Source organism: Lepidochelys olivacea (assembly GCF_965140295.1).
Source record: "Lepidochelys olivacea isolate rLepOli2 genome assembly, chromosome: 1".
Taxonomy (NCBI): domain Eukaryota; kingdom Metazoa; phylum Chordata; order Testudines; family Cheloniidae; genus Lepidochelys; species Lepidochelys olivacea.
In genome coordinates this window covers 165,525,599-165,550,699 of record NC_140411.1, presented here as the reverse complement: position 1 = coordinate 165,550,699, position 25,101 = coordinate 165,525,599, and the positions used below count along the sequence as shown (strand labels likewise).

The 25,101-nt window shown below is 40.9% G+C and overlaps 1 protein-coding gene across 1 annotated transcript in view; it reads right to left on the bottom strand.

The window, feature by feature from the left end:
• Positions 1 to 11,173: 11,173 nt before the first annotated feature.
• RUNX1 (RUNX family transcription factor 1) overlaps positions 11,174 to 25,101 on the bottom strand; it is a 206,459-nt gene continuing 192,531 nt past the window's right edge. Inside the window, exons 7-8 of the mRNA XM_084647539.1 lie at positions 18,435 to 18,596; positions 11,174 to 12,193 (exon numbers count right to left, since the gene is read on the bottom strand). Coding sequence (XP_084503665.1) covers positions 11,700 to 12,193; positions 18,435 to 18,596 — 656 coding nt within the window. The 3' untranslated portion in view covers positions 11,174 to 11,699. The remainder of the gene's footprint in view (positions 12,194 to 18,434; positions 18,597 to 25,101) is intronic.

The window sequence follows — 25,101 nt, the reverse complement described above, 5'->3', positions numbered from 1 at the left end:
AAAAATAGAAGTAAATAGAAATAAAGAAATCCCCCCTGTAAAATCAGGATGGTAGATATCTTACAGGGTAATTAGATTCAAAAACATAGAGAACCCCTCTAGGCAAAACCTCAAGTTACAAAAAAGATACACAGACAGAAATAGTTATTCTATTCAGCACAATTCTTTTCTCAGCCATTTAAAGAAATCATAATCTAACACATACCTAGCTTGATTACTTACTAAAAGTTCTAAGACTCCATTCCTGGTCTATCCCCGGTAAAGACCAGCATACAGACAGACACAGACCCTTTGTTTCTCTCCCTCCTCCCAGCTTTTGAAAGTATCTTGTCTCCTCATTGGTCATTTTGGTCAGGTGCCAGCGAGGTTACCTTTAGCTTCTTAACCCTTTACAGGTGAGAGGAGCTTTCCCCTGGCCAGGAGGGATTTCAAAGGGGTTTACCCTTCCCTTTATATTTATGACAGCCACATATCTATAATGGTTGAACTAAAACAAAACAAAAAACTCTTGAACTTTGGGGTGTCTAAAGACTGGGATGAGATTCCAGATGCATTTGGCTGCTTTCCTATTATAGTAATTTTGTTACGGTGCTTCAAAAAGAGGCACCTAAGAAATTAAACTACCCTAACTTACCCTAGCATGGTTACAGGGAGTAGAAGGGAAAGTTGACGGCAGAAGAACACGCGGCAGCAAAAGAAGATCTTGGATGGATGATGTGGTGTCCTGTGTGGATCAAAAGGGCTATTCATTCACAAAGAGATTAGCAGCAGATCATAGTGAATGGACTACCATGGTTGTAAACCTCCAGTAATGGAGATGCCATATAAGAAGGAGCAGCTTAGGTCAAATTCTACAGGCAAGTCCAATCTCCTACAGTGGGAGATGCATGTGTGTAGCTGAGGGCAATACTTAACACTGTGTGGACTTGCTCCTTTCTTAAGTAATGCAGCTGGTTCTGGCTTGATTCAAAAATATTGCCTCTGGAGCGCTTTTCTCTAAGAAACGAGGTATCAGGAAGTCATAGGTTTTAAGGCCAGAGAGGACCATAATGATCTTCCAGGTTGACCTCCTGCATAGGACAGACCATCGGTATAAGTTCTATTTAACTTCTCCATTGAGAGGCCAATGCAGGGCACTGGGGTGCGGTAATATCCTAAGCTTTTATTTCCTCAAGACCTGGTTTTATGTACGTAGCAAACCACCCCATTAAATCTCTCAACACACAAGCAAGGAAGAGTAATTCACTCTTCTACACAATAGACTCAATTGATTGAGTCAGATGTTTGGTACCTAAACCAAATACCTGAGGAAGGTGGGGTGAAAGGAGGCATGTGCTGGAGGGAGATGCACAATTACTAAACCAGAGCTAAAGAATATCTAAAGCGAGAGCTGAACGTTATTAAAGCAAGTGGGAAATGCTGATGAGGGAAATTCTTCTATTCAGACACCCAACTTCATAGCAAATGAACCTTCTTTACCATCAGTGAAGGAAAATTTACTGGCATGTTTTGAAGTGGCAGATGTTGGAGTAAGGTTCTAAAGAGGTAGGTGAGCTAATGAGATGGTTTGCCCCTATTCAAGCTGGTCAAGGATACTGAATCTTTCCTTTAGTTGTGCATGGATAAATGTGAAAGCAAGAAAAGGGTGTAAGGGTGTGTGTGTGTGTGCGTGTGCACCAGTGATAACTGGACAAGTCTAGGGGAAAGATAATGATTCCAAAGCACTGAAAAGAACTAGAAAAATCTGCACTTAGAGCCACATAACAATGGTCAATGCAATAATCAGATCCCTGGCTATCTGTCAGTTTCTAATGATGAGTAATTGCCAGTAATTGGGAGTATTGGATCATACAATTGTACAATTCATATGGGCTGTGAGACAAAGTACACTGTAAGGGCCCACCCCCGAGAAGTCCTGTGTCCCGATATAAAATGCTGAGCACACACTTAAATCCTCTTAGTTTCAGTGGGAGTTGAAGGTACTCAGCACCTTGCAGGATCTGGCTTTGTAGTGACACAAAGGAGAATATAACCCACTGGATAGTTTTGCTGTCCTGGTTTCTGATGAGCAGTTTATTTTATCAGGGATATAAAACAAAACTTAGGGGTGTTCTCTTCAGTTATTTACAGCCCTGTTCATGAGCTCCTAGGAGCAATTAGCCTTTAGACACTGGGCTTTTAATAGCATCTTGACAACAATAATTCATAAGTCTACATTCTATTTTTCCCTTTCTTTTCTGATGTTGCTTTTCTTTCCTAGTCAGAAAATAGGTGTGGGAAGTAAAGGATGCAGAAAAAAATATGCTTTGTTTGAACAGGTCAGACCTAAGAAAAGCAAGATCCTGGGCCAAATCCTGCTTGCCTTACTCACATGATTAGTCACCCCGTTGAAGCCAGGCATCCACCTGTGGAAGGTGAACAGGATTTGACCTTTTATGTGCTTATGATTATTGTAGTAAACAGGGCTTTAAAACCATTGCACAGTCCAGGGTTGCACCCAGGAACGATACAAGAGCTGCCTGTCTTTTGGTCTTTTTACACTATCTGCTGTAATCAAAGCGGTTGGTGACATCCACCACTCCAGATGAGGGAACTGAATGAATGACTGGCCTCCCAATCATGCCATGTGATTTACTGAATCAAAGTCTGGGATCATCTTGGCCATTGAATGTATGGGCATACATGGTAGGGCAAGGCCTGGACAGACTTTTGGCCCAAAGACCCTAAAATCTGACCAACATGTCCTGAAGAGTCATAGCCCAGTCACCTCATAAGAAACAGGAAGTGATGGAGACAGAGAGCACCTCTGACAACAAAGATTGCCTCCTGGGCATGTCTGGAGAACAACCCCCCTTTATGAACTGTGCACCCACCATGTTTCATTGCTTTTCACACATAGTTTTTCTTCTGTCTCAATAATGGTGAATAAGATTCTGGAGCAATAGGAAGCAGCGAATTAGACATGACTCTGCAATGAAATATGGCAGCAAAATGCCAGTGCAATTATGGATTGCCCATGGAGAAGCATCAAATTACAAAGCAGGGAAGTGATAGCCCCAGATTATCCCCACCCTGCTTATCCTCTCTTGTATGCTGTTGGGATGTTGACTCCTCCCTCTGTTCTCACTTCATTGCCTGTGTGTGTGTTAAATTTTCCAAGAACCACCTTTGGCGCTTTCTCCCAAGCTGCTGCTAAGCATGGGAGAAGCTCCGTGTAAACATCCTCGATGCCACCATGTTATCCCTTGTCTCCTCTGCTGTAGACACTGAACAGGGGGTAGACAAGCTGGTGTGCTGAGATCGCTGCCCATTGTGCTGACCAGTATCATCGTTTTGTTACCTTGTGTTCCCCTCATCTGTTCTCCATACCCACCTGCTTTCTGTAGCATTACTCTTAGCCTGTAAGCTCTTTGGGGCAGTAGCCATCTTTTTATTGCCGTTAGTACAGCACCTAGCACACTGGGGCCACCGCCAGTCCCACAATACAAATAATACACGATAATAATAGTCCCCTTTTAAGTCTTTTGATGAGACTACGGGTAAAATATGACATTCACTTCTGGGCATCTCAACACCACAAATGTCCTGGGGAGGAAACTAGACATGGGCAGAATGAGTGCCATGTCTCCTCAGTGAGAGATGTTGGTATTCCAGGGAAAACTGGTTGAGATTTGGTAGAGTTAGGAGGCGCTGGCCATCACCTCTCGTGCCTGCGCAAAATGGGCAAATTTCTCCTCATGCAGATGGACAGCACAAAGCCAATGCACCATTTCAGCCCTCAAAGTAGCTTTTCAGTGCTATGTAGGCTGTGTGGTGATCCCCCGCACAGAGTGAGCATCATCCCCTATTGTTAATCTTGGTCTCCCAGTGTTCAGCACGGAGGTAAGCTGTGCTGGGCATGCATGGAGCAAAGCTTCCCAGCCAACATGCACCACCTCCAGGGTGCACATCAGGACCCTGCCTCCCTAGCTAGACAGGGAATATGGGACAGCTCCATAGGAACCCTGTTTCAGTCACAGCTTGCTAAACTGTAGATTCCATAGGACACGGGCTGTATTTCCTCTGTTTGTATAACACTGAACATAACAATGGTGCTCCATACTCAGATAACTATAAGCTGGTGGAATAGCCTCCAAAAGAAAAGCCACAGATGCTCCCTCACTAAGTTGGGACATTTAAAACTACATTAGACAGAAGCACTTTTAACTGCGTGATAGGAAGCAGTCCTATGTGGCAGGTGATGGGCCATATGATGTGACATAACTTGTCCATCTCTATTTATTTTTTTATGACTCTCTGTTTTGTGAAGCCCTGAAATTGAACATAACCCCCTCAGAGCTTTGAAAGCACATTGTGTTTGAAAACACTGTATTAGCTTTTCTGTCTAATTTGTTTTAGCCTCCTCTTGCAAACCCAAACAATTCCTAGACAGTGACTCGCAATGACTAATGCAGTCTGGAAGACTTCTAGGTGTCCCTGTAATTTAAAACCAGAAAACAAGCTCCCTAATTCAGCAGCTAGACATTCCATTGAAGACCTGTAGCTTCTGAGTTTTTATTTTCCTTCTCCTCAGGGTTAAACATGCTTTTATCTACAGCTTGTCTCCCTCCCCCACAAAGCAATAACGTAAGATCTGCAGTAGTTTAAGACGAGCTGTAATTCAAACATTCTTTGACTATGGTGCTGCCTACATTCTAAGTTCTCCTGCACTGGGGAGCCCGGTGGCAACATGGTAGCTCCCGGACATACTTAAAAAAATGAAATGTGCTGTGAGCTTGCCGTAAAGAACGGTGGGAAACCATAGTTTAGGCAGGTTCCCAAATCATTCTATAGCTCTGCAAGACCCCGAACCTGTTGCACAAAGCGGGAGCAAGTTTAAAATACAGTTTTGGCCCATTTACACTGCCATGGTTTAGCTGTGTTAGGAAACCAGGGTGGCATAAGCCAGTCTTCCAACATGGGAGAACGGTAGTGTTGTTGGAACCGTACAATGTAAACACTGTGAATAAGGGCCTCCCTATGCACAAGAGGATTTTACTGAGTTTATAGCTAGGTGTGTGTCCTCACCAACCATGGTTATAATGTAATTTTTAACTATCTGGGTGTACCGGGATGTTTTATACCTGCTCTTGAGAAGGGCTGTAACATGATTTCCAGGCTCAGACCAACTCCAAACTTGCCAGCGTGTGAGACAAACCACGGAAATGTGAGACCAAAATGTGGCACTCCTGTGCTTTGTTGTGTGTTGTCCCCATGGCTGACGGTTTAGTGGCTTCTAGTGTTTAATGGCTTCTAACTTGTGTTAAAAGATGTTTTTTTTTCACTGTTTGAATAAAACTGGTTTATTATTTGATGCATACAGTGAGGAAACCTCCTTAACAACAGGCTTTATAATTATAAGCCATTAAAATCTGACACTCAACAAAATGCAACAGCTCATTTGTCCGCCATGTCATTCCTCCTCTCACAAACAGCTGCTTCTGTCCTTTGTCTCCATCACTTTCCCCATTTGGCTCCCTCTCCCAGTTCTTTACCCTCCCCTCTTCCTGCCCTTCCCAAATGAGCCAGAGGCTGAAGATAAGAGTGCTCTTACTCCACTCCCAAAATAAGGTATCAGGAAACTACCTGGAGCTATCAGGGAACAGCAACGGTGGAGTGTTCTGGTGGCAATGTCTCCTCTTGAATTTCTCACCCGCCTTCTTATCTGCCCAGACAGCAAGCTCATCTAGGGAGGTGGAGATGGAAGGCATAGGCAGCTCCTCAGGGTCCTTCCTGGCTCCTCTTCCTTGGGATATAGATGGGCAGCAGATGGTGGCTTGCAATGGCTCCTTCCATGTGCATGAAGAGGGAAGGTGCTGCCAACACACACCTGGGACCTGCACATAGTCATGTCACCACCACCACACAAGCCCGGGAGCGTGCTCCTTGGACAGTGTCTCTTCCTTCCACCCCGCCACCAGTTGGCAGCTGATGCGGACTATTGTCCAAGCTGCTGCAGTCCAGTTTACACTGTAAACCTTAGCAATACTGCGGGACAGGGAGTCTCAAGGGGCTCTAAAGTGGAACTTATTGTGAAATGTGTTACGGTTGAAAGCTCTGGGTTGGATCCCCCTAGACTCCTCTAGTAAGGTTTCGCTCCCACCTGCTCCCATCAACCTAAGCAAGCTGAGAGCTCCGCTCTATTAGCCTCAGTATCGTTTTCAAGAACTAAGATAAACATTTCCACTGGTGTGCCCTTGATATAATAGTGTTTGGTGTTTGTTGCCTCCCTGCTTGGCATGTTTAAGCGAGAAACCAAATGAATAGATTCCCAGTACCTCACCAATTTCTCTACAAGTGCACTCACTCTGGTTGTGTGGCTTTTCCCAGGCAAAGGAGGAAAATCTGTGTGGGGGACCTTCGCTAAAATAGCAGCAGCCCAATGCTGCTTGTGCTGAGGCAAGTGCTGCTTCGGGGCCATACTGAACTGAGTTACCAGTAATTCTGTCAGATGAGCACATCAGAGCAAGCTTCCACAGAACATGGTTCTGTCTGGGGTGTGGCTTGTATGGTTACTGCGCCCAGTAAGAGAGTTTAACCATCTCTAATTCAGAAACAGTTTTTCCTTAGTTCATGTTTCTGACCATAATTTTATAGTGATTGCATGAATCATCACGTGAGGGACTGTGTGGTGTCTGACAAGGTGTCATATAGCAGAACAGATTCTCTTTATACTGGCTTGTTTTGTAGATCTCATTGACAACGTAAATGAAGGCAAAACTGATATATACTGTACTGCACCTTGCTGTATGGAAGGATAAGAGGCTTAATTTGTATTATATAATACAGTATATTGACAAATTTAGTGTAAAGCTACAAAAACATATTTTAAAATATATGCACAAATGGAAGATGTAAGATTGAACTTTCAGTCTTAGCTCTGTTGATCCACTCGATTCCCTGACATTAATGTTGCATTAATGCTAGTCATTGGCATAGCATTATCTTCATTTGTTTGAAAAAAAATTGCCAATGCCCCTTGTAAGTTACATTATCTAGGACTATTTGTTTTGATGCTTCCTGAATTAAAGTACTGCTCAGCAGAGCCAGACAGAATGCATCCTACAATGCCAAATAAAGTGGTGAAAGAGATAAGATACTGTTGGAACACGCACTGAAGACTGCAAGTCTCTTCTGAAACAGGGGAAATTTACTTTAATGTTTTGTATCTGAAGAAAGATCTAGAGTGGGAGAGAAGATATAGGACCTCTTGGAAAGTTCTGATTTAATTAAGAAGCCAAAGACTTAATTCAATTGTTAGGCCTCCGCAGCACTTAAGTTCGATTTTGAAGACTGAAGTGGCCTAATAGGTCTTTTGCTGGCCTTCTCCAGAAGGGTATGGAATTAAAAAAAAGAAAAGAAAAGAAAAGAGTAAGCATGTCAGCATATGACTGGCAAACTTTAAGGAAAATCTTTTTGAAATTGTGACTGATACCTTGCCAATGGCCTTTCACTGTTGGAGTTATAGGCTATTCCCTTCCTAATAAAAGAACAAATCAATCCAACGTGCATACTTGCCAAACATTTTATTTGTCATTCACACTAATTATAATATTGAATTTACAGAAGAAACTGTGGTACAAAGAAAGAAAGCAAGTCTCCATTCGAACTAAGTTAGCAGTCCCGCTGCTCGGCATGCTAGTCATAATGAATTTTCCTGTAGCACTGGACACTGTCTTCACTACGTACAGTAAGTGTCTACTTTGACGTGGTATCTAGAGACATCTTGTAGTGGGGGAAATCTACTCCATTTTCTTTTCCTATCTGGTTAAAACAACAACAACAACAACAAATAAACCACCAGTGCTTGAAAGTTTCCCCTTCTGAAAATGTTCAGGGTGACAGTGTTGAAGGAAAATGTGACCATTCCAGTACATTGCAATGTCTGTTTTGTAAACATATCCAGTAAATGCAGAACAAACATACTCTGGTGCTGTTCTGATAGGATCACATTTCCCATTGTGTTCTCTATCAGATTTACCATACAGTCATTTCAGACTGAAAGTTTCTTTTTTAAAACGAAGTCATAACTGTCACAGCCAGAAAACCACAAAGAACCCACAGTTGTTTGCACATTCATTTCACCCCTACCAAAAAAAAAAAAAAAAAAGAAGTGAAGAGTGTTTGAGAGAGACCATGCTATAACTGTTTATAAAAGTGAATAAAATGTAGTTAATTTTGAAGCCTAAAATAACTAAGTTGGAAAGAAACAAGCTTCACTCCAGTATTTAGCCAACACAAGGATAAATTCATTAAAAACGCAGAAAAATTTAAAAAATGCAGAGTAATTACAAGCACTAACAAGATTTTGCTATGTAGCTTTTTAACTCTATTTACATACATAAATACAAGTAAGTCTGTTGATGCAACTCTTCTACAATAAGGAGGAAAAAATGCCAAGTGATCAGTACTGACCAAGCTAAATAAACAAAAACTGTTATGATGCAGGTAAACAAGAAAGAATTTTGCTCAAATAAAAAATCATCTATTATTTCTGAATTGTCAAATACACGAATGAAAAAGGTCACTCAGAAAATAATAATGAATGTTTCAAAGACAAAGGTAAACCAGGACACATATCACCTATCTCAGACTGTGGGCCACTTTCTGGAAATTGATTGTTTCCTTTCCAAAAAATTATTTATCATAATTATGCAAAAAATCCTCAGTAGCAGTATGACAGGATGGGCCTGACTGCCACATACACAAAGGCCTGCTCTGGCTGTGTAACGGGGGGCCTTAAAGTGGGTATAAATGTAACTTACAGAGCAGTGTACAGGGGCCGTCATGCAAATGAGAGTTAAGTCCTATATTTACTTAAATCTAATAGTAATTTGACTGCTAAGCTGGGTTGTTTCAAACATGGTTACAAATGATAGTTTGCAAAAAGAACATTCAAACCCAACCCTTGGGGGAAAATATGAATTATTGTCTATTGTAGTGGGATTAGAATCCTGAGCCGTCTGCTGGGGCAGAACAGTTTGTAGGGAAATGGAACTGTCCTTTTAGGTTTAATTCAACAATGGGAATGATAACACTGAATTAATTTAGAGATGCATGAATACAGGAAATGTCTTCTTTAAACTTCCTTCTTTCAACTGCTAAGTGCTTTTGTACAGTCTCAAACACATGCCACGTACATTGTCCTCATCATTTGTTGATGAGGAAGACAATTTCTTAAAAACAAAGTATATGGCTACTGGGCATGAAGGGGGGATAGTTTTCAAAAGACAGATGTGGTTTGTTTTCTGGCCAATTTATGATTTTTCATGTGGACTTGTATGGATTCTCCAGCAGCGCTACAGTCTAAGCAGTGAAGAAGGACTTTTTTCAAGGTCACTGGAGACAAGAGACACTGACTATGCAAAGGGTCACAAAGGCTGGTTTAAAGTTCAGGATGGTCACCGTACTTTCAAAATATACTTTAACGCTTTGTGTCTTCCACTTCTTTTGTTCTTAGCAAATTTAATATAGAATTCTTATATTGAACTAAAAGGACAATGCCAATTTATGTAGTTTAAATAATAAGAAAACAACTTTGAGCTTCCACTGAGATCCTTTGAAACATTCCCCATTTTCTGCATGAGAATGACCTTATTGACCATGTTAGATGCTTCAATTTGTAACTTGTTTTATTCCAAAGTGCTACTGCATCTGACCAAAACAAAGAAGCAAAACCTAACATATATATATATATATAATATATATATATATTTATATAAAGAAAACTCAAAAAAACAAATGGTTTTAAATAAGTCCAGCTGTTTTGCTGCCTGCAGCCAAGGATCTTTGTAATTCAAATCCTTTAAATTTTTTTTTTTAAACATCAAACACTGATCTGAAGTCCTGCTTTCAAATACTCTTCTGAGTGGACCTGCAATTGTTTCACTAATTTAAGAGGTACATTAAATAACAATCAGATCATTTTGAATGCACACATGTCAACATCAGCAGTTTGTAATTAATGAGTAGTACAACAAATGCATTCAGACCAAACCCTCCAATAAAATAGTGCCTTAAAATTTACAGTGACATCTGATATGTTTGTGCTGTTAATGATGGGCAACAGTGATATTCCATAATAGCAGATTAGTACTATTATAATGCATTGCAAATTTTCTACAGGACAGAATATTCTGTGCACCAGTTTTGAATATTCTTCTTCCTTCAGAACTATATGACCACAGAACTTTTAAACTCCACTTGTTTGATATTCTGGTTTCCAGTTGAGTCTGAGAGCACTTTTCAGCTCCATTTACTTGTGATTTGTTAATCTGCTTTCTTTTTGAATACACTGGTATGTAGAGTGTTGTGCTGGAAACTTTGCGTGGAATTCTGACCCCATTTAAGTCAATGGCAAACCTCCAATTGACTTAAATGGCACCAGGATTTCACTCTTGGAGTGCCAACTATATGCTAGATTCTGTCCTTGGATGAGTACTTGACTCCTACTAAAGTCAATAAGAAGCCCAGGCAGGATCAATAGCAGAATATGGCCCTAAATATTTCGTTGAAGGGAGATGCATGACCCCATTGTGTCTGCTTTACAAATTATATACTTCCATACTGCTGATCCTTAAAGTGTTTCAACCCTTGGTGTTGAAAGACCAGCAGAGGAAAAGAATGACTTTATAGGGTTTCAAATGGCAGATTAAATAAACGGAGCAAAATGTAAACAATATGGCTAGATAACTAGACGTCACGTTACCCATCGTTATGTCAGCCTTTTTTCAATGTTATAAATTTACCTTTGGCTGCTGTAAAAAAAAAAGAGCATATTTAAATAATAATAGTATCAACAAATAAGAAAAGTCTAAACATCAAGCATAAATATTGAGGAAATCATCATAGTACAGTAGTTGAAAATGACCTAAGGCTGTAGCCACTGCATTAAACGAAGTCCAAAAGAAAAAAAAGTTAAACTACCTCATTGAAAAGGGGCTGATTCTTTCAGTTGACAAAGCAATAAAGAAGCAAGCATGATTTTTTTTAAAAGTGAAATCTTTTTGCAATGTATAAGGTGCCAAAAAAGAAATAAGAGAAGTTAGATGCAAAGCAGGATGAGTTGCATCCTTAAAAATTAATAATAATAAAAAAAATCCATATTCTTTGGAATATATAACCTGGTAAAAAAGTCAACGTCCAAGATATAAAACTTCTCATTCACAGCATTGCTAAATCAGAAGCATTCACAGTTTCCCTCTGGGAATCTTCCTATACTTCCTTATAACTAACACGTTCTTATGACTAAGTATACTCACTAAGATTGTGTTAGATTTTAAGTCTGAAAATTAGAAGTGAACCAAAGCACTTTTTAGGACTTTGGAGACCTCCAAAATAAAGGATGTTTGGAGGCCACCGGTCCGAAAACAGCCTGGGTGTCTATCTACCCACCTTCCCTATCTCTAGACCAACTTCAATGTTTTCCTTTCCAAAGTTCAGCCCTTGAAAAAGGCTACTTTTCTGGAACGACATCCCTTCACTGATTGGCTAACACCATGACATCATTCCTGAAGTCCTGACTTCTGGACCGTTTGCTTCTGAAAGTGATGTATAAACATGGCAGTGCCCACAGGCGGGAAAAGTTATTTATGGGATACCTATGGACATCAGCAGATAAAAAGCACTTTAGTCCTGGCCCATCTCTACTTATAATTAATTCAGTATGGTCGCCATACTGCTTCTTCCAGCCTTGCTGTGGTGCCCATGTTGGTAGGGGAGTTGCTGTGACTACCTTCTGCCTCTACCACATCGCTTTGGTTTGGAAGATTGGGGTTGAGGAGAGTAGACCCTGTGGAAGCATTAGTGCAAGGAGGGAGGATACGTGGGGGTGACCGATCTCCCCCAGACATCATGGAGAACTGGTATGACCCTGCTGATGTTCCGTAATAGAGATGGTAAGAAGGTGAGCTGGTCTGAAATGGGCTGCCTTGAGACTGAGAAGAACCAGGATATGGAGGAGGGAGATAAGTGTGATATCTTGTGGCAGTGGTCATAGCAGACATACCAATTCCTATTCCTGAACTGACAGGTGTTGGGGTGTAGGTGAATGCTCCAGGATAGTGCATACGAGGATCAGAAATTGAAGGAAGAGTAGAGAACGGGCGATCAATTCCCACCCTGGGATCACTGAATGCTGTTAGGTCAGAAGCACCTAGTTTTTGAGAGAAGAAAAACAAATCAATTTTAAATGGAAAGAACAAGATTTTAATGAGTCACAAAAGGACAATGCTTTCTCATGGCGGATCAGTGATAGGGTATTGGGTAACACTGGCTATCTGAAACTTTTGGATTCATTTCAGTAAAGGGGCAATTAAGAGGGATTGCCCTTGCCCTATAGGTTTTATTTGTTTGTTTGTTCTCAAAGCACTTACAGCCTACGCAGCATTTACAGTTTCAGAGTGCTCTATAAACATTATCAAAATAGTCATCACAGTGGTCTTGTCAAGTAGGAATACGATAGTAACAAGTAGCTTTGGAGAGGGGGAAGCTGAGACACCAAAGCTAAGTAATTTGCCAAGGACCACACACTGGCAGAGATGGGACCTTGAATGCAGGTGTTGCAGGTTTTCAGTCCAACGCTTAGTCTCTTATAACTGCCTTATTTGTCTGTCTTAAAAATCGGAAGCTCCTTGGAGCAGACTCTGGTTTGAGGTATACATATATGTGTTCTGTACACTACAGCTAATGATAGTGGTCCACATTGCCTATCAACATGACTGAAGTTAAGAAAAATCAGGTCTCTTTAAGGTGTCAAAAATTGGGCACTGAAAAATGGAGTCTCCTGAAATCACTACCGACTTTTGAAAATCTTGGCTTTAAGAAATCAACAAAATGACATCTGTTGCAGATTTGTTTCCAAGCGGGATACTTTGGGATTAAAAGATTGAAGTGCGTTTTTTTATGGAAATGTTTCACACCTGACTGAGCTGAACATCTGATATAAGAACGGCCATACTGGGTCAGACCATCCAGCCTAGTATCCTGTCTACCAACAGTGGCCAATGCCAGGTGCCCCAGAGGGAGTGAACCTAACAGGAAATGATCAAGTGATCTTTCTCCTGCCATCCATCTCCACCCTCTGACAGACAGAGACTAGGGACACCATTCCTTACCCATCCTGGCTAATAGCCATCAACGGACTTAATCTCTATGAATTTATCCAGTTCTCTTTTAAATCCTGTTATAGTCCTAGCCTTCACAACCTCCCCAGGCAAGGAGTTCCACAGGTTGACTGTACGTTGAGTGAAAAAGAACTTCCTTTTATTTGTTTTACACCTGCTACCCATTCATTTCATTTGGTGGCCCCTAGTTCTTATATTATGGGAACAAGTAAATAACTTTTCCTTATTCACTTTCTCCGCACCACTCATGATTTTATATACCTCTAGCATATCCCCCCTTAGTCTCCTCTTTTCCAAGCTGAAAGGTCCTAGCCTCTTTAATCTCTCCTCATGTGGGACCCGTTCCAAACCCCTAATCATTTTAGTTGCACTTTTCTGAACCTTTTCTAATGCCAGTATATCTTTTTTGAGACGAGGGGACCACATCTGTTCGCAGTATTCAAGATGTGGGCGTACCATGGATACATATAAGGGCAATAAGATATTCTCCATCTTATTCTCTATCCCTTTTTAAATGATTCCTAACATCCGGTTAGCTTTTTTGACTGCCGCTGCACACTGCGTGGACGTCTTCAGAGAACTATCCACATTGACTCCAAGATCTTTCTCCTGATTAGTTGTAGCTAAATTAGCCCCCATCATATTGTATGTATACTTGGGGTTATCTTTTCCAATGTGCATCACTTTACATTTATACACATTAAATTTCATTTGCCATTTTATTGCCCAATCACTTAGTTTTGTGAGATCTTTTTGAAGTTCTTCACATTCTGCTTTGGTCTTAACTATCTTGAGCAGTTTAGTATCATCTGCAAACTTTGCCACCTCACTGTTTACCCCTTTCTCCAGATCGTTTATGAATAAGTTGAATAGGATTGCTCCGAGGACTGACTCTTGGGGACCACAACTAGGTACCCCTCTCCATTCTTAAAATTTACCATTTATTCCTACCCTTTGTTCCCTGTCTTTTAACCAGTTCTCAGTCCATGAAAGGATCTTCCCTCTTATCCCATGACAACTTAATTTACATAAGAGCCTTTGGTGAAGGACCTTGTCAAAGGCTTTCTGGAAATCTAAATACACTATGTCCACTGGATCCCCCTTGTCCACATGTTTGTTGACCCCCTCAAAGAACTCTAATAGATTAGTAAGACATGATCTCCCTTTACAGAAACCATGTTGACTTTTGCGCAACAATTTATGTTCTTCTATGTGTCTGACAATTTTATTCTTTACTATTGTTTCAACTAATTTGTCCGGTACTGACATTAGACTTAACGGTCTGTAATTGCCAGGATCACCTCTAGAGCCCTTCTTAAATATTGGAGTTACATTAGCTATCTTCCAGTCATTGGGTACAGTGAGCTGATTTAAAGGACAGGTTACAAACCATAGTTAATAGTTCCGCAATTTCACATTTGAGTTCTTTCAGAACTCTTGGGTGAATGCCATCTAGTCCCAGTGACTTGTTACTGTTAAGTTTCTCAATTAATTCCAAAACCTCCTCCGGTGACACTTCAATCTGTGACAATTCCTCAGGATTTGTCACCTACAAAAAACGGCTCAGGTTTGGGACTCTCCCTAACATCCTCAGCTGTGAAGACTGAAGCAAAGAATTCATTTAGTTTCTCTGCGATGACTTTATCGTCTTTAAGTGCTCCTTTTGTATCTCGATCATCCAGGGGCCCCGCTGGTTGTTTAGCAGGCTCCCTGCTTCTGATATACTTAAAAAACATTTTGTTATTACCTTCTGAGTTTTTGGCTAGCTGTTCTTCGAACTCCTTTTTGGCTTTCCTTATTACATTTTTACGTGTAATTTGTCAGTGTTTATGCTCCTTTCTATTTATGACAGCTAAACTCTGGTCCCATTGCTTTGACACAGATGAAAGCGGGCTTCCTCCCACCATTGCCTCCGCCAAAGGGATTAAAGAACCTGAACAGATAATGGCCTCCTTAAAAGGATCTTCATCCTGACTCAGATGAATGGAAGCTGTCAGTCCTCTGACTTGGCAGCTATGTATTATCAAAATAACAATAATAAGAAAACTTTCCTAAGACAACTTCTTTCCGACAAGGGGCGGAGTCTGTATGAAAGGCATGTGTGTGCAGAAGGAAGCACTAGGAAGAAGGAAAACAAAGCACTCTGCTCTGACTGGATTGAAAGGTAGAACAGACATATTACAGTGTCAGGTTCTGACAGTGTGTCATAGCCAGCTTTCTTCAATGAGTTTCTGAACCTTTCTTAGAAGAACTCTGACATATGGTGTAGGCTTTGTTTCTGAGTCTGCCATCTTACAAGTAGGCTGCCTTTTTGTTTAACAAGATCAATGAACCCCTGAATACTTCCTTCCACCATACAGCACCACATTGCAATTTTAAATTGCAGTTATGCAGTATTATGGAATGGTGGCAGCTAATCTACAGTGAAGGTTGACGCTAGGTTCACATTGTGGTCCTGATATTCAACGCTCCCTCTACTACCAACTTCTCCAGAGAAAGATCAGTGTCTTTGAAGTTTCACATGCCACACCTAAGGCCAGGACAGGGTTTGTTTATGGCAAATCTGACAAAATCAGAAAATGAATTTTAATGTTATGATGTTTCAAAAAGGTCCCTGTTCATCAGTTTGAAAATTTTCCTCATTTTTTTTCTTGACTATCAGAGCTGCAGTTAACTTGCCCTAGAAACTTCCAGGTTGTTGTTTTGCTGATCTTGCCAAGGAGAAGTTCCTTGGAGTGTTTTTGTGTGCAAGTGTGGGTTTTCCTGGGGGACTTACAATGATACAAAGAGAGATTTTATGTGACTACGGAAGAGTATTTAAAATCTAAATAATATCCCACAAACAAAAACTTAATTACAAACTAGTTAAGGTTGCTTGAAGGCAAAACCCACCCACCCAGACCCATGAAAGCAAGGAAATTGCAAGTGAAAGAAGCACTCAGACAGCAAAAATTGGGGATTGGTCCTGCTTTGAGCAGGGGGTTGGACTAGATGACCTCCTGAGGTCCCTTCCAACCCTGAGATTCTATGATTCTATAACACTAACTCCGGTCACTGACAGATTCTGCATCTCCACATGGAACCCCCTTCCACCTCCAATAGATACAGAAACAAATTACACCCCGCAAATTCATCTGACGTGCTGTAATGTAAAACCTTTCCACCGATCTCACAGTTTCCCACATAAAATAACTCATCATACAGTAACTTAGTATGCATATTTCTATAATAGCTATAAGTGAATTTCCTCAAGATCAGCATTAAGGTTTTGTAATACTGTCCGCATGAGATGAACTCAGGGCATGTGGTGTATTTCTTTATGTGTTGGAGTTGGAAGTGATTTTCCTGTCAGTGATAATGTTATGCCGGAGTGGTAAGGGAAGATGAAAGAGTGTTCCCTTTACACAGACACCTGTACGCATGTACAAACTGGAGAAAAAATGGGGGCAAAAATATGTCTTAAAAAAAAGAGTTTAAATTAGTTTTCCTATCATCTTTAACACACACACACACACACACATACACACACAATCTGTATGTTAAAGCTGGTCAAAATGTTTGGTTCCAAAACAATTTTCAACAAAAAAATGGTTTTTCATTTGTAAATAAAATCTTTCCTGGACAATTTTGTTTGGTTTAAAAATTTCTGGTTTGTCAGCTAAAGATTTTTTCCTCCTGATTTTTCTTTTTTCTTTCTCCCTTTTTTTATTTTGCTCATGGAAAAGGGGGTGGTGGGAGGAAAAAAAGGAGTGAAAGAGGAAGAAAAAACAAAAATAATCAAACCGTTTCATTGTCTTGGTTTTAGCTTGTCACTGAAAAACAAAACCATTTCACAGAAGTTTTTTTTTAAGTTTTAATTTTCCACAAAAAGCCATTATCAATTTTCAGCCTGCTTTAATATCTAGCTGTCCCCTAACCTTGACAAGATAACCTACTTCTACTGAGAAGCCCAGATAAGGATAGGTAAGTGATTAAAAAGTGCATCTTTGAAAACAGTATTTTTAAGCATGTACAACCCACTGCAAGTCCAACAGCAGCATAGACTATAGACCACTCAAAGGGTCCCACTGATGTCAGAAGGATCCCTACCTACTCCAACAAGGCCAAAATTTGCTGCCAAGGGGTAAAGTTCCAAAGAGCTGTGCAGGAACTTTTGTTGTGTGGTTCCCATTCATTTAAAGAGAATTCATGATGGTGAACACCCAAATGTTGGTTTAAGATTAATAGATTCATAGATACTAAGGTCAGAAGGGACCATTATGATCATCTAGTCCGTCCTCCTGCACAACGCAGGCCACAGAATCTCACCCACCCGCTCCTGTGAAAAACCTCTCACCTATGCCTGAACTACTGAAGTCCTCAAATCGTGGTTTAAAGATTTCAAGGAGCAGAGAATCCTCCAGCAAGTGACCCGTGCCCCATGCTACAGTGGAAGGCGAAAAACCTCCAGGGCCTCTTCCAGTCTGCCCTGGAGGAAAATTCCTTCCCGACCCCAAATGTGGCGATCAGCTAAACCCTGAGCATATGGGCAAGATTCACCTGCCAGATACTACAGAAAATTCTTTCCTGGGTAAAATGTGGGGGTTAATGTCAGTAGATGGACTGTGGTAAACGATACAAAACCAGGTGGTAAGTGTTCATTTAGAGATACATTTTTATGTTGGCCTGTAAAGTTCTGCAGTGCAATTCGACAAAGACATAACATGACACAGTAAAACACAACACTTAAAATGTCAAAAAACCCATCATCCTCTGTTCAGCTGTAAGCCCCTAATCTTCTGTGATCTGCTCTGAATTTAGTGTGAGGGAAGGAAGCAGAGATGAAACATCCGCAGCATTCATTTCTTGGCAGATATTGCAGCTTTCCAGCAATCTAAACTATTTTTATAGTTCTGCATATCTCCCATTTCAAAGCAGCTCAAATTAATTTCTCTTCTGGTTTTTGACAGTGACATTCTGGATTTCCCCATCACTTAGGCAAAGCCAAGTAAACACTTGAAAACATTTTCTTGCAGACTCAAAATGTTTTTCATCCCGAATTGAGTAAAAAGTTAAGAAGCTCCAACCACTGGTATCTCTGTGGTTTGGAAAGAGTCACATGGCTTTGGTGGTACCTGTTTAGTGTGAAAAGAAAAGGAGGACTTGTGGCACTTTAGAGAAATTGGTTAGTCTCTAAGGTGCCACAAGTCCTCCTTTTCTTTTTGCGGATACAGACTAACACGGCTGCTCCTCTGAACCCTGTTTAGTGTGAATAACTTTTAGGTTACTTACTTGAGAGTCGGCTTGAGAGTTCCGCAGTGAGGGATGTCATGCCGCTAGCTCTCCCAGGTGAAATTGGAGTGGCAGGGTGCACTGAGGGCGTGGCGATTGACCCCAAGTACTGGTAGGATTGATCATAGGACCACGGAGGAGATGGCTGTACTTGCCTTGTATCTGCAAACGAAAAGAAGTATTGAGAGAGAGAGGTTATTTTTAGCTTCTAAACACCCGTGATCAAACATAGGAACTGAACCAAATGGTTTATACAGAAACATCATTACAATTCACTTCAAACATTCCCCTTTGTTAAGATGCCTTCAGACGAATGGCTCTTTAAAATGTTATTTGTGCTGCTGGGATTTTTGATCAGTTGAGGCGTTTTGCTAATTCACAATGATGGTGGTCAGGGAAAAGCGGACTAAGCTTCCAAAGGTGAAAGTGTCAATGCACAAACTGTTCATTGTTGAGGTACATTAGTATTTCACTTGTGCAGTGTTGCTGTTGCTGTGCCACAAAAGTAAGACTCACATGTCACTGAGTAGAAGACAGCTATGCTAAATTGTGACAGTTTAGACTGGGATATTCAAAGGATGCTAAGGGAGTTAGGTGCCCAGTTCAAAAGGATGTGGGTGTCTAATGCCCTTAAGCTTACTTGAAAATTCCAGACTTCGTTCTGTGACAATTAATTTTGTTAGAAATAGTGATTACAGTGATTAAGGAAGATTTGTTAATAGATGTGAATGAAACGAATAGAGCTGGATGAACTTCAGAAACAGGAGTTCTTGTGCAAGCCTCTTGGAACTGAAAAATTGAGAAAACAGGATATTTCATGATTTCTGGTGCTTCTAGGCGAAATCTGGAAATGCAAACAGTTTTTTTTTTAAATAGGGCACAAAGTTAACCAATTATTTTTTAGCCTCAGAACTAGTTTGACTTAAGTTTGGGGTCAAAGGTTTGTAGCAGGGATGAGGGGCAGTATTTATATTTGTCCAAAGCAGTTTGTTCATTGTAGGAATCACCTCTTTTTGCCAACTGAGCATCCACATGTGAAACTGGCATTTTCCCACCTGCACAACCTGTCTTTTACTTTCAGGAAAAAACACAAAGCAAGAATGGAAATTGTCTCTTTTTCCCACAAATCTGAGGTTTCTCACTAGTTTTCCCAACAGTGAGAATTTTCTCCTACCGCTCAAACTGACCAATTGTCTCTTTGAAAGACACAAATATCAGAGTGGCAAAAAGCTGATACCATGCACAGAATGAATACCAGCATGGAAAGAAATGCTCTCAAGTTCTAGGTGAAGGACTTTGAGCTTCCATAAGAAACCATATTTGGAGATTTTTATTTTGTTGCCAATTATGGAGATGAGATCTACATTTCGTTTCTTTTGTTTGTTTGGAAGTGGAGATTTATCCAAAAGCAGAGTGGAGTAACCTGGCCTTTTAAAAAGTTACTTGTAAAGCTACTTGCAGATTAAACCTACTAAATCAATCTAGTCCCATTGATTTCAATATGTCTATTCACCTGAGTGCCAGGATAATTGGATCATGGAAGGACCAACTCTAGCAGGGAAACTGTATAGTTCAGTCTCCTTGCCCATTCAGTCTTTGGTGAATCTGCTGAGACTGCTATCCCAGAAGCCAATTTTTTTTACCTCTTTTATCTGAAGGATTTTCTAATACCCCCATCACTGCAGAAGAAGGTCCCTAGTGGGCTTTCTGGACTCTCTGCTTTTCTTCCTTCCTTGGAGGGAAGAAGCTCCACTTCATTTGTATTTGCTTCTGTTTTCCTTCACCACCATTTCCAGTTATGGTAGGAAAACTATTTCAAAGAGGGAAGGCTCTTGCAGCATGCCCTAAATGTGGTCATACTCTGAATTAGTCTAATCGGCCCTGGAAGTTTGTTTCACAGCGGAACCCCCGTGATTCAGCATACTTATCTCCTGCTCTCACGTGTTCTGTTTTGGCCGATAGGTGTTGAAGAAGAGTGAGGAAGGATCTCTACCTATGGGGATCGACATGTGAGTGACTTTGGGAAGGAGCAGTAGCTACCCATCATCGTTCTCTGGCTCTTCTTGGAGAGGATAATGGGAGGCAGTCACACCACCTATTCCAGTTATGCCACGTAGATGGATCAGTACCACCTTCTCACTGATTGTGTCTAAAACTAAAGGAGTCAGCAGTCTGAACACTGAAATACGAACTCTACCCCTCTTTTAAGGCCAGTTCAACTGCCTCAGTGCTGTGCCCTGGCCAGAAACCCAAGAGTGGTGTATTTTATGATGCCTGCACATGCCCATTAGCAACTGGACAGAGGCTACCAATATATTTGCTCTAGCTCATTCAAGGTCCACTGTCAATTACTGTTGACCTGAGATGGATTTGAAGCAGTGACAGAGAAATGAAAGGCTCTGTATCTCATTACTAACCCCATAACCCATCTCAGTCTTCCTCAAGTAAAAAAAATCTAACTGCCAAAAATCAAGCTTATATTTTGTTACCTGAATACCCAAACACATAATTTTCATTAGTAGTTGGCCTAGAATGGCTTTAAAAATGAAGAGCTCTGATTGGTTAACAAATTGCATTCCATTCAATTACACTAATGCAGCATAACCACAATACCTGGGTTGGAAACTCACTGACCCCATCCGCCTCTTCCTTCAGTCATTTACTACCAAATAAAGTGATGAAAATAGCACTGGAAAATTTCTGTAGGTTTTTTTTTTGAGGGGTGGGGGTGGGGAGAGGGTTCTGCCACTGTTTCAGTATTTAGGGCTTTGTTCAACTCCCACGAAGGTCAATGGGAGCTTTTCCACTGACTTCAAAGGGAGCTGGAAATATTTCTGATATCCTTCGTTCTTTAGGACCCAACAGTGAGCTTTCAGTTTATCTTAACTTGAACTGCAGACTGTCACAGCTGGAGGCAGAATGAGGCTGTTTAAAGAAATACAATTTCCCCCCCTCAAACTCACCATTCTCTTCCAATCAGAGTAAAGATTTAATTTTATCAAAATGAAGCAACCTGGGGTGGGGAAGTTGGGGTGTGTGTGTGTGTGTGTGTGTGTGTGTGTGAGAGAGAGAGAGAGAGAGAGAGAAGTATGAAAACCTGCTTTACAAAAATCTGAGTTTCTTCACAAACCATAGTATCTCCAAAAGAATCTGCAGAGAGAGCCGGAGGTACTCCAGTTTAACTTCAGGGAAAATAATAGGGGCTTTAGGGCCTTTGGGGTCTTAATGCCAAATAGGATTGCAGAATTATTTAAAAGGAGATCAAAACAGCATGAAGTCAGTGGAGCTGCAGCTGTTTATACCAATTTAAGGATCTGGGCCCAATTCTTTCTGCATTTCTCCTATTAGCATGTACTTTCATTTCTGCTTTTCATCATAGGAGAAAATATATTTCAAAAAATGAAAACAGTTAGTAATTACAATAAAACACTCCAGGGCAATAATTACAGCACAGTAATTCACACCTTGTTGTGTAGTCACTAGATCTCGGCCTCCTGCCTAACAAGCTTAAGCATGATGTATTGGACCATCTTTTATGCCTCGTCATGTTGTAGTGCCATGAAAACGTTGTGGTGTTTGGCTTTTTTAAAAAAGCCCTCATAATTAAACAGTGCCAATGTTGCGTAATGTTTAATGGTTAATAAAATAAGCTTTGGCAAAAGACTCAGGTAAGAGGGTTAAATCTCTTCCCTCCCATGTTGCTTCTTGTGGTCTTACATATAGCATTTTTCTAATGATTGTTGCAGTGGAAAATCAAAGCATAATTTGCAGAAGGTTGGCATCTTCAAAGAATGTTGATAATTCTGCCTTCCAACCTGAGATTTCACCGTCACTGGTTTGTCAGCAGGTGGCACTGGAGAACTTTTTGCACAGCCCCATAATTGTTAACACATATTCCAGCTAATGTGTGCTTGGCACCAAATAATTGCACTACAGAAGTATCATGCCTTAACAGTGGTGATTTTCCAGAACTGTATGACCTACGACTGCAAACAGTAGTAAGGTTGGCTTTGAGTCCCCATGCAAAATGCCATTTTGCACATGCAACTCTCCCAAGAGCTGTCTAAGCCATTTATATAATACTTGTAACACTCTTTAGTCCAGTAGAACCCACAACTGTACTCTGAAAAGTGATTGTGTAAAAGTAGTGCCTTCTTACTTAGCAGATCTGTATTCAGTCTCATTTGCTGACTTTAGGGACTTTTTCTCTTTTTTTATTGTTTGTTAGCACTGCAGAACAAGAGTGAGCAAATACCTGCCAGGCAATGGAGTTGCACAGATATAACTCAGGGCATAATTTGGCCTACAGAACCTTTATTAATGGCAAGGATGCATGAGGAGGAGAGAACTCAGCTTGGCTTCAGAGCCCAAAGTGATTTTGTGGGGCAGTCATTAAAAAACCTCCCAAATAGCTCTTTACCTGTAAACTGAGCACACATGACATAGAAATCAGTGAGACACAACAAACACAGAGCTTCACGATGCCATTTCTATAGAACCACTTTTCAGATCAGACTTGCACTTCAAAATGTAGAGCGAAATAAAGCCAGATGCTCAGCTGGTGTAAATCAGCACAGTTCCATAAACTTCAATAGAACTGTGCCAATTTACCCAAGCTGAGGATTTGGCCCCTTTGTTGTGGTAGTGGATGGGTCTGTTTTCATCACCCACTGATTTCTAAGGTAAAAAAAAATCCATATTGGACCATAGGAGGGAAACGACATAAAAGATCTTACAATCTAAAACTTCTTAATCGTTGTGGTATAAAACTAATCTCTTAAAGAGATTGGAAGTTTTAAGTTTAAGTGGTCAATCAGATATGGAAATCAGATAGGTGGTACCACTGTGCCTATGAGAATGAAGAGAACTGTCTTAACGATTATGTGAATTTCTGTCTTGTCTGTGCTGGGTAGGATACAATCTGCCTTTGGAGATGGTTTGTGCCACCATAGAACAGAGTGAGACAGCATACTGCATAGTACAGAGTAAGACAGATCTGTGTCACGGCAGATCAGACATTACAGTCTGATTTTAGCCAAGTGGAGCAATGTGAGCCAAATCTCACTATGACATAGTGTGTTTACTGGAAGCTTCAGCAAGGAGCTGCAGGATGTGAGTCAGTTTTTCATGGTGCGAGTCAGGATTGAGAATGATGCATCAGTAATCAGCAAGGTAATAGGTACCCCCTTGACTAGATTTGGGTGCATTTTACCTCCATTTTACCTGGACGCCCCTGGCTAAACTAGGGTAAATTCCAAAGCACCACATGAAAATAATGTTTCATTCCCATAAACAATACATACCTAGCTAAAAAGTCTTATTATCTTGACATCTTTCCTTCCAGAAATGATTTTACAGCACAAGGGTCAATGGGTAAAAGGGAGTCACCCACAAGTATATACAAGTAGCAAACAGTTGCTTAGCCAGATATCTGTATCAGTTAAAATTCCATAATAACATGAGTCAGTCCCTGGTAGCATGCTGCAGACAAAATGTGAAACAGCCTCTGCAGTTGCCAGCCATTTCTCTCAAGTTCCAAAAATGTCTGTCAGTCACACACACAAAATTTCTACCAGTCACATAGTGTCAAGCTTTGCAACTCCTCCATGGTCCTGGCTAGCACCTTAAAGGGAACATCTGGCACAAAAGATGGGATGAAAGAAGGCTGGGATCCCATCTCAATGGCTAAGCAGGGGCTTACTAATGTCATCCCAGAGGGAGATAAGAAATGACTAGGGCCATCAACTACTTTACGAAGCTTCACTGACTCCAGTATTCATTTTCTTTTTCCCCACCGCCTGCATGATTTGCCAAACTTTCCAAAGGGAAGCTGTTCTCATTGTGTGAATTTCCCTCTCTGCCAGTGTAAGTCAGGAATGGTCTTGATTAGACATGTTCATTCAGAGAGGTTTCTTGCTGAACAGGGGCAATGGGCTGAGAGGAGGGAAGTTTTAGGCCTCAGGAAAAGAATGAAGACATTTTGCAAAGTTCTTTTAGTTTTTTTCTCTCTCCCTCTGTCCTTTTACTCTCCCTTTTTTTTCCATAATCTTTCACATTCCTTTCTCTGCTTCATCCACTGCCACCCTCACCATCTTCCATCTACTCCTTCCAACCTCAGGTGCACAAAGGACCGATTGGGGCCCTACAATCTTGCACGGATTTGACCTGATCTCCCATCCAGCAGCATGACCAACATGACTCCATCACTCTCTCCCTTTCCTACCAACTTGGGGACCAACAAATCACAAAGACAAGCCTTAAATCCCAGCCTACAGCAGCACTTTGGAAAGCTGTGTCACCTTTCAGCAGCTGAAAGGATTAGTCAGTGACTTTGAGAAGGTGGCACTTTCCAAAGGGCCAGGTCATCGCTGGCAGCAGCAGACACACAAGGCAAATATTCTAACGCTTCTCAGTGCTAGAATATGAGGAACTGGAAAATTACAGAGCAAACTGTAAAAATTCCACCCTCACCTATTTCACTATACAGGGTGCTTCCCCTGAGCATGACACACGGTGGAAACTACTACGCTGCTCTGTCACACCACAGAGCCATTTCCCAATGTAACGGCGAGGAGATGTTTGGGCTTCATGGAAGTGGGCACAAATTTTAGGGGTGGGATTTTTAAAGCCACCCCAGGGCTTGAAAATTGGAAATGAATGGGAATTG